Genomic DNA, 16410 nt, shown 5'->3' with positions numbered 1-16410 from the left:
TGGGACTTGTAGGCTTCTTGTATGGTGGTTTTTACCCATCTCGCTAGAGAGCCTTTTGAGGCTTTCTTTCCTCTATTCTTTCCCCCAAACAGGACAAATAGATTTTTATCTTGTCTCCAGGAGGAGGTTCTATCCAGATACTGAAGAATTGTTCGCCTGACATCCAGGCAATGGAATTTTTCTTCTTGTTGCTCTTTTGGATCTGGATAAAAGGAAGGTAGAATTATTTCTTGTTCTCTATGGAAAGCAGTAGATACCTTTGGAATAAATGAGGGATCCAGCTTTAGGATGATCTTATTCTCTTGTACTTTTAGGTACGGTTCTATGGCTGACAGATTGGATTTCTCCAATCCGTCTTGCTGAAGTAATAGCGACTAAGAATGCAGCTTTTAGAGTTAAAAAATGCATACTAATTGTGTCGAGCGGCTCAAAGGGGGGCTCACAAAGAGTCGTTAACACTACATTCAAATCCCAGGTAGGAACTGATTTCTTTAGGGAAGGTTTCAGTTTAGAGACCGCTTGGGTGAATCTTCTGATCCACCGATGTTCAGCCAGGGGAGTGTTAAAAAAATTACCTAAGGCTGAAATCTGTACTTTTAAGGTACTAGGACTAAGCCCTTTTTTGAATCCCGATTGTAAAAAATCTAGGATTTTCGCGATGTTGGGAGAAAAGGGGTGTGGTCCTGGGTCTCCATACCAGGAACAGAATTTCTTCCAAATCTTTTGATAGATTTTTGAGGTAACTTCTTTATGACTTGATAAGATAGTTGAAATTACCTCATCTGACCGTGGTTCCTCAAGATCTGCCTTTCAGGATCCAGGCTGACAATTTCAGAGTTTCTATTCCCTGAAAGAATAAGGGACCCTGGGAGAGAAGATTCTCCTTGACTGGAAGCATGATAGGATCTTCCAACGCTAGGTATTGTACGATTGGAAACCAACTTCTTTTCGGCCAATAGGGAAGAATAATGATGAGCTGTGTCAAATCTTCCTGGATTTTTCTTAACACCATTGGTATTAGAGGAAACGGAGGAAAGGCATAGGCCAGATCCATGTCCCAGTGTTGGGACAATGCATCTACTCCCAATGGGTTGTCTCTGAGATTTAGGGAGAAGAATGTCTCTACTTGAGTGTTTTTCCTCGTGGCAAACAGGTCTATTTGTGGATAACCCCAATTTCGGGTTAGGGACCGAAAGACTTCCTTGTTTAGGGACCATTCTCCTGGGTCTACTTTTTCCCGACTCAGGAAATCTGCTGATAGGTTCTCTGAGCCTTTTAGGTGGACTGCCGTGACTGATAGGACGTTTTCTTCTGCCCAACTGAAAATTTGTGCAGAGACGGCCTGAAGAAAGGACACTGCTGTCGTGTTGTCCGATAAAATTCTTATATGCTTCCCTTTTATGATGGGTGAAGCTCTTATAAGTGTCTCCCATACGGCTCTTAGTTCTTTGAAGTTTGAGGACATCATCTTCATTTGAACAGGCCATGTGCCCTGAAAGTGTTGGTCTTGGATTACTGACCCCCAGCCGTGTTTGCTGGCATCTGTGGTAATCACTACATAAGGAGAAGTTCTCCAGGGGACTCCCTTGTCTATGTTGTTTGTGCAGAGCCACCACAGGAGGGATGATTTCACACTCGGAAATTTGAATTTTTAAATTCAGGGAGTTTTGTTTTCGATCCCACCGGGACAAGATCAGATTCTGTAAGGGTCTGGAGTGAAATTGGCTCCATGGAATAGATTGGATGCAAGACGTCATCATTCCCAACATCCGCATACATTACCTTATGGAACAGGTGTCTTTCCCCCAAAATTTTCTTACTTCTGCCAGTAGGAGTATTTGTTTCTCTCTTGGGAGGAAGGAATGTTGAAGGGAGGAGTCTAGCAGTACTCCTAAGAAGACCTTCTGTTTCTGGGGAGGAAGACTCGACTTCTGAAAGTTGATTATCCATCCCAATTCTTGTAGTAGGGAAAGAACCTGTGACCGATGACTGACTAAGATAGACGGAGTATCTGCCGTCAACAAGAAGTCGTCTAGATATGGGATAATTACTATGCCCTGACTTCTTACGAATGCCATGATCTCTGCCATCATTTTTGTAAAAATTCTGGGGGCGGAGGAAAGGCCGAAGGGGAGGCAGACAAACGAAGTGGAGAATGGAAGGACCGTCCTGAATTGCGAATCTGAGGAATCTCTGGTATGCGGGGTGGATAGGAACGTGATAATACGCATCCTTTAAATCGATCGTACACATTGATGCCTCTTCCCTTATTAGAGGAATAGTCTATCTGATAGACTCCATCTTGAATTTCCGATAATTCACCCATTTGTTTAGGACCTTCAGGTTGATTATTGTCCTGTAGGAACCGTTTGGTTTTTTGACCAAGAAGATTTTCGAATAGTGGCCCTTGCATATCTCGTTGTGGGGAACTGGGGAAATGGCTCTCAATCTGAGTAGTTTCTGGACGTCCTGGATAAGTATCTGATGAAGGTCTTTTGCTTGGTACTGGGTTATTAGGAATTTCTCTGGAGGAATGGAGGAAAATTCTATTTTGTATCCTTCTATTCTCTTTAGAACCCAGGGGTTCTGGGTTATTCTCGACCATTCAGGATAAAATTGTAGTAGTCTTCCCCCCCACACTCTTGGCGTCATTGCTTAGAGGGCTGGAATGAATTATTTGGGTTAAGGAGATCTCCTCGACCCCTTTTTCCTTTGGGGTAACTCTAGCGACCGGACTTCCCTTTCCCGCTGTAGTTCTGTGAAGTAGGATCCCTCGGTTGGCGAAATCTTCCAAATTGAGGGGGTTTTTTTGGTTTCTCTTCAGGAAACCCCTTTTTCCTATCTGCTGCATTCTCCAGCATGTTATCGAGGAGAGGACCGAACATCAGACACCCTGTAAACGGGATAGAACACAACTCGTTTTTGGACTTCGTATCTCCTGACCACATCTTGAGCCATAATGCTCTTCTAGCAGAATTTGAGAGAGCCCCATTCCTGGCAGCAAATCTAATAGATTCCGCTGAAGCGTCTACTAAGAATCCGGTTGCCATTTTTAGTAAAGGTAGAGATTCTAGTAGCTCTTGTCGTGATGTCTTCATCATCAAATGGGTCTCTAGCTGGTTTAGCCATATGAACATTGCTCTTGCTACTGATGTGGCCACGATATTAGTTGAGATCAAGGCAGAGGAAGATTCCCACGCTCTTTTCAGTAGTCCGTCTGCCTTTCGGTCCATGGCGTCCCTCAACTGAGAGGAATCTTCAAATGGGATTGCGTTTTTTTTAGCAACCCTGGCGACTGGGACATCTACTTTTGGGATCTCATCCCAAGGCTTAGTGTCCTCTGGATCAAAGAGAAGTCTGTTCTTAAAATCTCTTGAAATGAAGAGCCTTTTTTCTGAATCTTCCCATTCAGTTGTCACCATTCTTTTAAGATTTTCGTTTACCGGAAAAAACCCTTGTTTTCTTTTCCGTTAGACCTCCAAACATCTCATCCTGGATGGTATGTGGTTGGTCCTCTTCGGGAATATCCATAGTTTCCCGTATTGCTTGAATTAAGGTATCCGACATCTCGGAAGAGAAGAAATTTTTTTCTCTTGAGTGGAAGACGTTGAAGGTAAGAGTTCCTCTCTTTCTTCTAACTCATCTTCCGATAGGTAATAGCATTCCTGTTCAGAGTCCGACCCCTGAGAAGGAGGCCAATATTTTTGATCCACTTCAATCCGTGGTCTTTTTGCCCGGGAGTGTGAGGGAGTTTCTTGCGGAGGGGCGAGGGAGGCTACTGACTGACCCACTTCCTCACGAATCATAGTCCTAAGTTCGGACATGAACGTTGGTTGTTCCTCCTTTAGTATTTTGGCAATACAATCCTGACACAATTGTTTTTTATGGGACTCTGGCAATTTTTTTGCACAAGTCGCACATTTTTTAACCTTCTTCTTTTTATCAGTTTGTCTTTGAGAGAAATCTTTTTCCTAGAGAAAACAGAAGGTAGGTAAAGTATGGCGTACATACATAAGGGGTCATACCCTTCCCCAAGGGTGAGACTCACGTGACCCTGGGACATATCTGGAGTTCCATCAGGACGAGGAAGTTCCATATCGCGACAGGTAACAGGCAATGCAATATGCAATCCACAAAAAATAAATCCAAGTTAGAGTTATCAGCTCTAACTACATACCTGTGCGTGTCCCTTTTAAATGCGGGCGTTTTGAATTTCCCGCCTTCCAAGATGGCCGCGGACCGGAAGTAGCCCGACTCATTTCCGGTCGGCTATTCGTCCAGCGTGTACCTGGAGTGCAGCCGCCATAGCCGGCGCTAAGGCTTGCTATGCGGTGCAGCGAGGATCCCTGCCGGTGCGTCAATGCCTATGGAGCTGCCGGTCCCTGCCTGGTCCGTGGTCCGGCCGAAGCCTGCTTGGGAAACCCCAGCCCCCACACACTACCAGAACCCTGCCTAGGATTCCTCCGGTAGGTGTCTCAGGGAGGGAGCTAAGGGACCCGTCGTATGAGGGGTGTTAGCCTGGGCTTTAGGGGGAAGAGAAGGGGGAGTGCACGGACCCCCCCCGATCTTGCCCCCTGCCCGAGTTTCTTTCCTGCACTAATACAGGAGCGACGCTCTCTGCTCCTGACCCTGTGGGGACAGGAAGAACACTGGCAAGTGGGTGGTGGGAGTGGCCTTTTAACCTCTGTCTTCCTGTCCCTACAGAGTTCAAGAGGGCAACCTCCTGTAGTGCTGTCATGAGGGATGTACTGGAAAAATGTATTTATTTTTTTTTAGTTAAACAATTAGTGTGTAGGTGATTAAACATTGTTCTAATTTTTTTAATTTTTTTCACGAGTCAGGAAATATTATAAATTAGATTCTAATTTATAATATTTCCCAGTGCTGGTCACTAGATGGAGCAATTCCCAAAATTGCAGCATTGCATGTGGTAAAGCAACCACATTGCTTTATGCTGCAAAATTGGGGAAAAAATCCCTCGCTCTAGTGAGCTCTCAGAATCCCCCCCTCCTTTATCCTGGCTAGTGCCGGGAGAAACGAGGGGTTTGAACGGTCTAACCTCCTACACTGTGTGTCGCCATTTTTTGAGCTAACACACAGTGTAGAAGGTTTACATACACTAGTAAACACACACTGAAACACGAACATACATAGAAATCACTTACCTGCTCCTGCCGCCGCCGCTCCATCCGGTCCGTCCGCTCCGTCTGCTGCCGCTGCTCCAAGTGCACAAGTCCGGAAGCCGCGACCGGAAGTAGTAATCTTACTGTCCGGCCGCGACTTCCGGTCTACAGGAAAATGGCGCCGGACGGCGCTCAGTTCAACTTGGACTGTGTGGGAGCGGCGCATGCGCCGTTCCCACACAGACGGCGTACACCATAGTGGATGGAACGGGCCCCGTTCGCATTCCCTATGGGACTGGGGCTGCTGTATTCCATGTCTGTATGTGTCGTTAATCGACGCATACAGAAATGGGAAAAAAAATGGCAGCCCCCATAGGGAAGAAAAAGTGTAAAAATAGAAAAAAGTAACACACAAACACACAAATAAATACAAAAGTTTTTTATAAAACCCTAACATAAAACTGATATAAAAAAAAATTTTTGGGCGACACTGTTCCTTTAAGTCGCTGACAGAGAGAGAAAAAACTGAGGACACGGTGATGACCTTCCTAACAACCCTTGTTAAAATTGTTGGGTATTGATCCATTTGATCACCTTTAGCGTTTGGTGCCCCTTCAAGCCTCGTGCACATGGCTATATTCAGGATCTGTATCTCGTGGATCCCGCTTATGGTGCCCATAGAAATCTATGTGCACATACTGTTTGGGTTTATTGCTTCTAGGGAAGGATATGGAGTCTCACAGGCACCAAACAACTGTATGCGGGGTCCCTGTGTCTGTAATACAGACTTGTAAGCACATCTGTGGCATAGCACATGGTTTGGGTACATGAACCTTTAGTCCATAAGTGGTAAGGAGGCAGAATTTTGCCCTTTTTGGTCCATCAGGATTGTACTAGTTTGAATGCATCTTAATATTTTTTCTTTCTTGTGTGGCCTTCATTTCGTGCGTCTGCTCTTTTACTTCCAGAAACTGATGTTGCAGAGAAGCCACCAAAAGAAGAAACGGTTGTGGAAAGCGCTACCCCCGATTATGCTGCCGGTCTTGTCTCTACACAGGTAACGTTTACTTTGTGCATAAACAGTCTCGTAATTTCTGCAGTAGATATTCAGTGTCCCTACAATGTCCTAATTTGGCACTGTAAGGCCGGATTCACACGAGCGTGTGCGTTTTGCGCACGCAAATAACGCAGCGTTTTGCGTACGTAAAAGGCACTTAACAGCTCCGTGTGTCATCACCATATGATGCGCGGCTGCGTGATTTTCGCGCAGCCGCCATCATTATGATACTCCGTTTGGATGTTTGTAAACCGAAAAGCACGTGGTGCTTTTCTGCTTTCATTCATCCTTTCACTGCTGTTGCGCGAATCACGCGCGTCCCACGGAAGTGCTTCCGTGTGGTGCGAGTGGTTTTCACGCACCCATTGACTTCAATAGGTGCGTGATGCGCGAAATACGCCCAAAGAACGGGCATGTCGTGAGTTTTAGGCAGCGGACTCACGCTGTGAAAAAATCACGGACTGTCTGCACGGCCCCATAGACTAACATAGGTCCGTGCGGCGCGTGTGAAAATCACACGCGTTGCACGGACGTATATCACGTTCGTCTGAATAAGCCCTAAGAGAAATGCTTTTATACGGATGCTCCTCAACACCGCACCGCTTGGCTTGTATCATGTCCTACAGGTGATCCATCATATGAAACACTTTCATACAAATTTGCGCGTTTATTTTGTTGGGATATGGCCGTATGTTACATGTCAAAGGGACTTGTAAAATTCTTGTTTACACAATGCAGTCAAAAACAGACGCCGTTGTCAGGGAATTATGCATTTTCTTAAAGCCACAGCGTGCGCTACCCTTCATGGATTTTCCCCTATATAGCCTAGCGGGGGCTGCAACTTTGAAATTGAGGTCCGCATTCTTGTGATACCACAATGTGGTTTTCTAGAGAAGTGTTTTTGGCGTGTGCCAGTGATTGGGCTTTCTCCCTCGCCTCTACCTACATGTGTGAACTTAGCCAAATTTTTTTAACCAAAGTGCTCACAAATGTTATTGTTGATATCATACTAGAAGATCCGTTATATGTGATATTATATACAGGTTTGTTTTACCTAATTGTAAAATGCTTTGCAGAAACTCGGTACCCTTAACGAGAGTGCCCTTCCATCTACAAGCTACTTGCCAGCTACACCCAGCGTGGTGCCCTCCTCCTCCTACATCCCTGCGTCCGAGGCTCAGCAAGGTATGTCCTGTCACTTACAGCCAAACTAATGCTGCAGGGACGTGTAATGGGATATCATTGTAAAGAGCGGTCCCTGTAGCTCTGGTTTACCGCTATTCTATGTTCCAGATGAGCTCTGGGGAATGATTTTTGCTTCTCTTCTAGGATCCGAACCCAATTTTCAAAAATAAGAAATAGAAGACGTTACAAAGAGCCGTGTAAATGAATGCTTTAAAGCCACAAAACATGTTAATGGCAGGAAATGATTCCTAATGAATAGCTGTTTAATTTTACATGTGGCTGGGCTGAATGCATATTTTACCATGCAGTAGTTCACTGTTAGGGCATGGCCACACGTGGCGGATTTCCTCCGCAACTGTCCGCATCAATGCCGCACCTAATCCGGGTTGCGGATTACGGCTGCGGATCTGCCCAAAATGTGCAGAAAATTGATGCGGACTGCGGGAAAAGTGCTTCCCTTCTCTCTATCAGTGCAGGATAGAGAGAAGGGACAGCACTTTCCCTAGTGAAAGTAAACGAATTTCATACTTACCGGCCGTTGTCTTGGTGACGCGTCCCTCTTTCGGCATCCAGCCCGACCTCCCTGGATGACGCGGCAGTCCATGTGACCGCTGCAGCCTGTGATTGGCTGCAGCCGTCACTTAGACTGAAACGTCATCCTGGGAGGCCGGACTGGAGACAGAAGCAGGGAGTTCTCGGTAAGTATGAACTTATATTTTTTTTACAGGTTGCTGTATATTGGGATCGGTAGTCACTGTCCAGGGTGCAGAAACAGTTACTGCCGATCGCTTAACTCTTTCAGCACCCTGGACAGTGACTATTTACAGACGTCTCCTAGCAACGCTCCCGTCATTACGGGAGCCCCATTGACTTCCTCAGTCTGGCTGTAGACCTAGAAATACATAGGTCCAGCCAGAATGAAGAAATGTCAAGTTAAAAAAGCAAGACGCATCCGCAGCACACATAACATGTGCATGACAGCTGCGGACTTCATTGCGGAAATTAGAATCTCCATTGAAGTCAATGGAGAAATTCCGCCATGAGTCCGCCACTGCTCCGCAACAGACAGAGCATGCTGCGGACACCAAATTCCGCTCCGCAGCGGAATTTTACGCATCGTCTAAACGAACACTGCTAAATTAAAGTGGAAGTCAATGGAGAAACGGCTCCGCTGCAGATTAACGCTGCGGAGTGTCCGCAGCGGAATTTAAGTGAAATTCCGCCACGTGTGAACCCAGCCTAAGTCAATTCTTTAACCTTTTTACTGCTGGAACAGTTCTTACACTTGAGGCCAACACATATAACACCTGAATTTGTGAAATGAAAAAACAAAACATCTAGTCAAAGTAGACACCGGAAGAAGATTTCCTGCCTGGTCACTGGGAGGCTGTACAGGGGCAACGGGCTCTGGTCGTTCTTTCTGCTGTCCCCACTCCCATTCCTTTCCTACACAGGGATGGAACCAGGAAATAAAACTATTGCTGTTCCCCAAATATTTCACCTAGAGCCAGGATCCTAGTATCATTTGAAAGCTATGTCCTACGTCCTTGACAGAAATAGGGTTAAAGGCGCATGCGTAAAATACAGTGCGTTCGTAGCGACATAACACAAGTGCCGTATTCTGGGACTGTACCACACAACGCTGTCACTACAAATACTTCAATATGCTGATACACATGAGCCCTTATTTGATAGGTTGTTAGTAACGTCCGTATACCTGTCGCTTTTTTCTACAAGTCGTACTTAATGACATGATTATACATTATTAGTAATTTAATATTTTATGACCCTAGATTTTTCCAGACCTGGAGCTAAATTTCTATGTTGTACTTTTCTGTTGACATTGGATTAATGTTAGATTGGGGCCTATTGCAAATCTGGGCTTAGACGAAAGAATCAAGACTTGTAAATCTTCGACTGACTACGTAACCGTGATTTGTCTGTACTTACTGCTTTTTTTTTTTTTTTTTTTTTTTTTTTTTTTTTTGTGTACTCCTGTATAGCTGGGTCTGTCCGGGAAGCTCTGCAGATGACAAGGCAAACTGAGGAACCCCCAACTCCTAATAATGCCCTTCCTAACCAATTTAAACAGCGGACCCCAATGTATCATAGCAGTCCCAATGCCCCTGCTACCACCCCAACGCCTGCAGCCACTCCTACCTCTCCGCTGACACCTACCGCACCTCAAGTGTCAACTCCTGCGCCTCCGGCTCCTCCGATAACTACTCAGACAGATTCTCAACCCAAGAAGAACCTGTCACTTACAGTAAGTACGAGCAGATCTTGCATGCTTTTGTAGGCAATGTAATATACCTGAAGAATTCTACAGAAATGGACAAATTACTACAGACGCTAGAAGCCAAATTGACTTATTTTTAGCATCTTTGTCAACTCCTCAATAGAAAGAAACTGCCCAAAAAATTAGATGCCAGTAGAAAATTGGCTCCTGGAAGTTATCCAGTCCTATGTTCATGGTAATGTCTGCCTGGTTGGTTTTAGCCCGTTAGTGACCGCCAATACGCCTTTTCACGGCGGCCACTAATGGGCTTTATTCTGATGCATAAGCCTTTTTACGGCGCTGCATCAGGATAAATAAACAGCAGGCAGCCGTCAAATCTCCCTTCTCTCTGGGGGCGTCCCTACTCGAACGTGTGAGATCGATAGAAGTATGGATCTCACACGTTTAACCCCTCCGATGCGGTGCTGAATAGCGTGCACCGCATCTGAGTGGTTTTGGAGAGCGGGAGGGAGCTCCCTCTCTCCCCCACTGACACCCGGTGATAAGATCGCCGAGTGTCTGTCTCCCATGGCAGCCGGGGGCCTAATAAAGGCCCCCAGGTCTGCCTGTGGTGAATGCCTGCTATATCATGACCTAGCAGATGCCTGGCCCTTTTAAATGGACAGGCAGTAATACACTGCAATACAAAAGTATTGCAGTGTATTATAAATGCGATCGCAGAATCGCATATTATAGTCCCCTAATGGGACTTGTAAAAAAGTTTAATAAAGTTAATAAAAAAACAAAAAAATGTGAAAAAAAAATCCACTTTTCCCCTTACAAACTGCTTTACTATTAAAAACCAAAATAAAGTAAAAAAGTTACGCATATTTGGTATCACCGCGTCCGTAACGACCCCGACTATAAATATATTACATTATTTAACCCGCACGGTGAACGCCGTAAAAAATTAAATAAAAAAACGATGGAAAAATAGCTGTTTTCTGTGAATCCTAACTAAAAAAAAATGTGATAAAAAGTTGCACCTACTCTCAAATGGTACCAATAAAAACTACAAGTATTCCCGCAAAAAAAAACGTGGAACAATAAAAGTTATTTATTACAAAAAGATCTCGGTCAGGATGTGGAATTGCCTACGGCCGTTTCACGTGCGTACACGCTTTCTCAAGGCCCTTGAGAAAGTGTGTACACACGTGAAACGGCCGTAGGCAATTCCACATCCCGACCGAGATCTTTTTGTAATAAACTGTTTTGCCAGCTTCGGTGAGTGCCTCGATCATTCTTCTACAATATATTTAGCTGGTTGTGCTACACTTTCGATGAGCAACTCCGTGGCAATTTACCTGCATTTATCCAAATAGAAAGAAAAGCCATTCTTCTACACTCCCATTCCGATTGTGCGGTTTTGGCAGTGCCAGCCCTTTTCCTTCTTCCCATTTCATAAAAAAAGTTATGGCTCTTCAAATATGGAGACGTTTTACTGTGTAAAAGTAGTAAAACATACAAAATCTATACAAATTTGGTATGGTTGCAATCGTAACAACTCGCTGAATAAACTTATTGTGTTATTTATACCACACGGTAAACGGCATAAATTTAGGACGCGAAAAAGAGTGGCGAAATTTCAGGGTTTTTTTCTATTCCCTCCCCCCCCCCAAAAAAAAAAGTTAATAAAAGTTAATCAATAAATATGTACCTCAATATGGTGCTATTAAAAATTACAACTTGTCCCGCAAAAAACAAGACCTTATACAGCTATGTCGACGCAAAAATAAAAAGTTATAGCTCTTTGAATGAGACGATGGAAAAACGTAAAAAATGGCTTGGTCATTAAGGTTTAAAATAGGCTGGTCATTAAGGGGTTAAGAGCTTTTTATTTTTTTTTATTTTTTTAAATGCGGTCTGTTTATTCTCTATTTACAGAGGGAACAGATGTTTGCTGCACAAGAAATGTTCAAGACCGCGAACAAGGTTACAAGACCAGAGAAGGCTCTCATTTTGGGCTTTATGGCGGGTTCCAGAGGTACGTCCCAGGTTTCAATGTATAATTACTCAATCAGACATAGCGAATGTGACGCCTGGTTGTCTGGCTTTAGAAGTGCTTCCCTCCACCACTTCTCTGTCTGCAATAGCAGATGAGAAACGCTAAGCCCCGCACCACCGCCGCCTGTCAGCTGAAAATGAACGTTCACATGGAAATTAAAACCAGTATCACCTGCAAGATTTCTCTATGATTCACTGTATTTCAAAGATATATTCAATTGTGCTCCCACAACATAACAATTTTAAAGGATTCACTGGTGTAATATATGAGTAAAATATAACATTTATTTATAACTCTCTAAAAACAGGGGTACAATCACCACTGTGAAAAAGCCCCACCGTGTGTATAAAAACGTATTAAATAATAAACTCTGAGTTCTAATTCAATTGTGAACCTCCTATAGCTCAGTGTTCAACAAGAATATCAATACGGAATCAGCATTTGAAAAGTGGGCATAACAATAGTCTTGACCCTAATTCACACTAGAGTCCGTGATAACCGCACCGGAAGCTCCTAGTGTTTGAGGTATACAAACAATGCTAGTGTTCCCAATGCTAAAAAATTCCTATTCACAACCGACCCAACGCGTTTCAATACTCATCATCAGGGGTCTGTAGCTTGGTCACTCTGGCCGGGATGCCAGCGATATTTAGTTCAGCAGCAGGTATTCTGCTGTACTCCACGGAAGCATGCTCGCATAGATGTCAGCGGCATGCTTCATTCTGGGACTCTGAGTTATTTAAAGCATCTGACTCCTCCCCCTGTCCTCGGCACCGCCTATCGAAACAGCCGATCACACTCACCAATCGAATTCGTGACACCTGTCCATGTGACTCCCGGCCATCAGCTGACAGCCAGGAACCAACATCGACCGCATCAAAAGCCGAAAGCACAGGCGCAGTAGAGGCCACAAACGAATCGCCCATGCTGCCGGGAACTCACAACTGCAAGGAAGGAGTATTAGGGTATGTGCACACACACTAATTACGTCCGTAATTGACGGACGTATTTCGGCCGCAAGTCCCGGACCGAACACAGTGCAGGGAGCCGGGCTCCTAGCATCATACTTATGTACGACGCTAGGAGTCCCTGCCTCGCTGCAGGACAACTGTCCCGTACTGAAAACATGATTACAGTACGGGACAGTTGTCCTGCAGCGAGGCAGGGACTCCTAGCATCGTACATAAGTATGATGCTAGGAGCCCGGCTTCCCTGCACTGTGTTCGGTCCGGGACTTGCGGCCGAAATACGTCTGTCAATTACGGACGTAATTAGTGTGTGTGCACATACCCTAATACTCCTTCCTTGCAGTGGTGAGTTCCCGGCAGCATGGGCGATTCGTTTGTGGCCTCTACTGCGCCTGCGCGTTCGGCAATTGATGCGGTCGATGTTGGTTCCTGGCTGTCAGCAGATGGCCGGGAGTCACATGGACAGGTGTCACGAATTCGATTGGTGAGTGCGCGATTGGCTGTTTCGATTGGCGGTGGGGAGGAGTCAGATGCTTTAAATAACTTAGAGTCCCAGAATGAAGCATGCCGCTGACATCTATGCGAGCATGCTTCCGTGGAGTACAGCAGAATACCTGCTGCTGAACTAAAGATTTCTCTATGGGCACAGAGTCTGTAAGGCCGTGCCTCCTTATTATGAACATGCAATTTGCTGCCGTATGGGGTCTCCACAAAGCACCATATTGTTGCCTAGAAGCAACATTTTTAGGGGCAAATATCATTGTAATATGACCTCTTATGGGACATTCACAATTTTTGTGGCAAATTGTCATGCAATCTGAGGAAGGGGTGGTACAGTATGGAATGTGCTGTTTATGGATGCCTTCTATATCTATACAATATACACCTGTAATATAGCTGTGTGCACGAGGCGTACGAGCATGCAGACTGACACACTGGGCAAGGTTTTTTTTTTTTTGTTTTTTTTTTTAATATATATCTTATCCATTTTTAGGTTTGGTGAAAGTCCTTTGGGTCTGTTACTGTTTAAAACGTTCTATTGAGCCCATACACCCCTCGCTTGACTTTTTTTGAGGAAAGCCAATCAAACTAAGCAGCACTTGCGCTCACCCGAATCCTTCTACCGCTTAGTTTTAGCCATTGGTGGGGGTCTCCGTGCTCGGCCCGCCCACCGATCAAAACTTTTGACATGTCAAAATATTTTTAAAAGTTTAGTTACCCTTTTATAGTTTTGTATTTGTTTCCTGTCCTTTCGTTTGTTCCTTAGTGTTTTCCATGTGCCTTCTAATATAAATGTATTTGTTTCTTGTGCAGAGAATCCTTGCCCAGAACAGGGTGATGTGATCCAGATAAAACTCAGCGAGTACACAGAAGTGATACAGAAAGGGGACGGTACGGGCAGCACCACAATGATTGTCGACACAGTTTTTGAAATGAACTATTCCACCGGCAAGTGGACCAAGCTAAAAAAAATACAAGCCCCTGACCAACGTCTCGTAGGGGTGGATTCCAGACAAGAAGCTATGGACCAAAAATGAGGCTTGTAAATCGGGTACTTGATATAAAGATCATCATCCAGAGGCGAAAGTCACCTGGATGATCATTCATTCTGCCCGATGTCAATGGTTACTTCCTCGCCTGAACAAAAGACGATTGACCTGAAAAAAACAAACAAAAAAACTAATGGCCAGTTTTGTATAATTAAAACCTATTTTAAAATGATTTCTACAATCACGATGCAGGTCCTACTGGTTGAAACTTTTTTTTTTTTTTTTTTTTTGTTCTATCTAATTCTACAGTATCCTGTGGATCACCGTGATTTTCTTGGCAGAAGAAATGGTGACATGCACTATTCCGCATTAGGGGTGGGGGAGGGGTGCCTTTCTCCAATTTTATCTGCAGTATTTCAAAAGGTAAAATGCAAGTATTTGAACATAACCAGGTCTTGGGTCAAGCTTACAAGTAATTGCCTGTAACCTCGCTCTTCAGATTTTATTTTTTAAATCTTCTAGTGTGTGAGCATCTCGGTGCTGGCCATTGGGTGTTGACACAACTGATGTCAGATTCTTTTCCCTAATTTAGTACAATCATGGGTAATTAGGGGGTCTAGTGCTATAGGGAAGTGCGGTGTATTAGAGTCTAAAATGCATAAATAAAATGGAGACCTCAGTGTCGTCTGTTTTGGAAGAAGAGTAAGGTGGTTTTTTGTTTTTGGCTTTTTTTAAATTAAAAAGTAAACTTGATTGCAAACCAGATTTATTTGAAAACTCATTCACTGTAGTCTATAGTCCAGTAACTTCTGTATTGGATCTGATCGACCAAGTGCACATTCACTGGGAAAGTGACGAAATAGTCATTCTCTGGGCTTAAGGGTGGTCGTGTTGTGAACTGCAGCATCTCATTGATCAGATTCTCCAGTCATAAGCAATTTAAAAGGTATGTTCATCTTTAAACATCATTTTAAAGCTCATAAGTACTTATATTCAACTGGTTCGAGTTACAGCCTGTATTAAGTTTATTTGTCTCAGATTTTGCAGCGATTTAAAAAAATAAAATAAAAAAAGTGCCAAAACGGATTAAACCCTAATGGTCCACGGCTGCATTCACAATTTTGCTTCTCATTTTTGGAAACGGTCAACTCGCTCCTTCTGCACAAACTTTAGCGTATAAAAACGCATGTACAAAACTTAGTTTCAAGTGTTTTGTTTTTTGTTTTTTTTTACATGCGTTTTTTTTTTTTTTTTTTATCAAGTGAAAGGGAATGTTCACACGCAGTTGTTTCAGGTGTATTTCGGGGCGTTTACACCAACGCCTGAAAAAACGGAAGCTTAACTAATACAAACATCTGCCCATTGAAATCAATTGGAAAAACAACATTTAGTTCATACGGGGCATCTTTTTACGCCTCTGTTTTAAAACACAGAGCGTAAAAAGATGCCCCGTAAAAAGAGCATGGAGGATATCCTATAGAGGTGTAATGTGCAGTGTAGCTGAAAATCTAGCACTGGGGTGACATATCTAACCAGCAGCTGCTGCTGTGCCTGTGTCTCTCTGATGCCTCCTAACCTCTCAATAGACTACTATGGCCTCATCTGTTTCTGCTCTCCCCTATGCTTGTACGGGCAGCGACGCACGCACGATCGCAACGAGACACAACTAGCGGCAGTAACTTAACAAAGAATTTGCATGGATAAAACAAATACATTTAGACAGTAAGTAAATTGTAAAGTTGCAGCATTTTTGGGCACAAAAAAAAGTTGCAAAATGTTTAACAGTTAAGCTTCTATAATGCAGTGGGACAGTAAGATTTTCCTACATTACTCTATGTAGTACCTGGTGTAGACACTTCCCAGAATGCAAATCACCAGAGAAAGCTCTGTACGTGCAAAAAAAATTACTGGTAGAGCGCTGCTCTGAGTTCTACAGAATTGTGAATGCAGCACTGGACTTATAATCCAGGCTGTAACTCCAGATCCGTACAACATGTGATGTATTTACAAAGTTTCTTACGTTTTTATGTAGATAGATTCTATATGTAAACTGTAATGTGGCATTCAATGGTGAACATACACTTTAAACTGAAGTTTTTAAAAAAAACTTGACGTTTCAGAAGTTTTCATCGGTGACAGTCTGAGCACTGAGCCCCCCCCCATCGGTCACTAAAACGAAGCCCCTGGGTGAGCGCTGTGCCGCTTCATTTCTGATAGACATTCTATTGAGCCCGTGCACTTCTCCGAAGAAAGCTGGAGTCCATACACCTCTAGGCTGTCCGAGGAAAGCCGTTAAACTAAGCG

General features: G+C 44.0%; 1 protein-coding gene across 1 annotated transcript in view; it reads left to right on the top strand.

Annotated features, from left to right (window-relative positions):
- The window catches only part of NELFA (negative elongation factor complex member A), a 32076-nt gene extending 17210 nt beyond the window's left edge, over positions 1-14866 (top strand). The window contains 6 exon segments of the mRNA XM_075848951.1: positions 6092-6180; positions 7257-7365; positions 9369-9631; positions 11528-11627; positions 13931-14082; positions 14084-14866. Of these exon segments, the coding sequence (XP_075705066.1) occupies positions 6092-6180; positions 7257-7365; positions 9369-9631; positions 11528-11627; positions 13931-14082; positions 14084-14116 (746 nt within the window). The 3' untranslated portion in view covers positions 14117-14866.
- The last annotated feature ends 1544 nt before the right edge of the window (positions 14867-16410 follow it).

Source organism: Rhinoderma darwinii, chromosome 1, assembly GCF_050947455.1.
Source record: "Rhinoderma darwinii isolate aRhiDar2 chromosome 1, aRhiDar2.hap1, whole genome shotgun sequence".
Classification (NCBI taxonomy): Eukaryota; Metazoa; Chordata; class Amphibia; order Anura; family Rhinodermatidae; genus Rhinoderma; species Rhinoderma darwinii.
The sequence above is the reverse complement of the archived record's forward strand: the minus strand, read 5'-3'. Positions and strand labels throughout refer to the sequence as shown.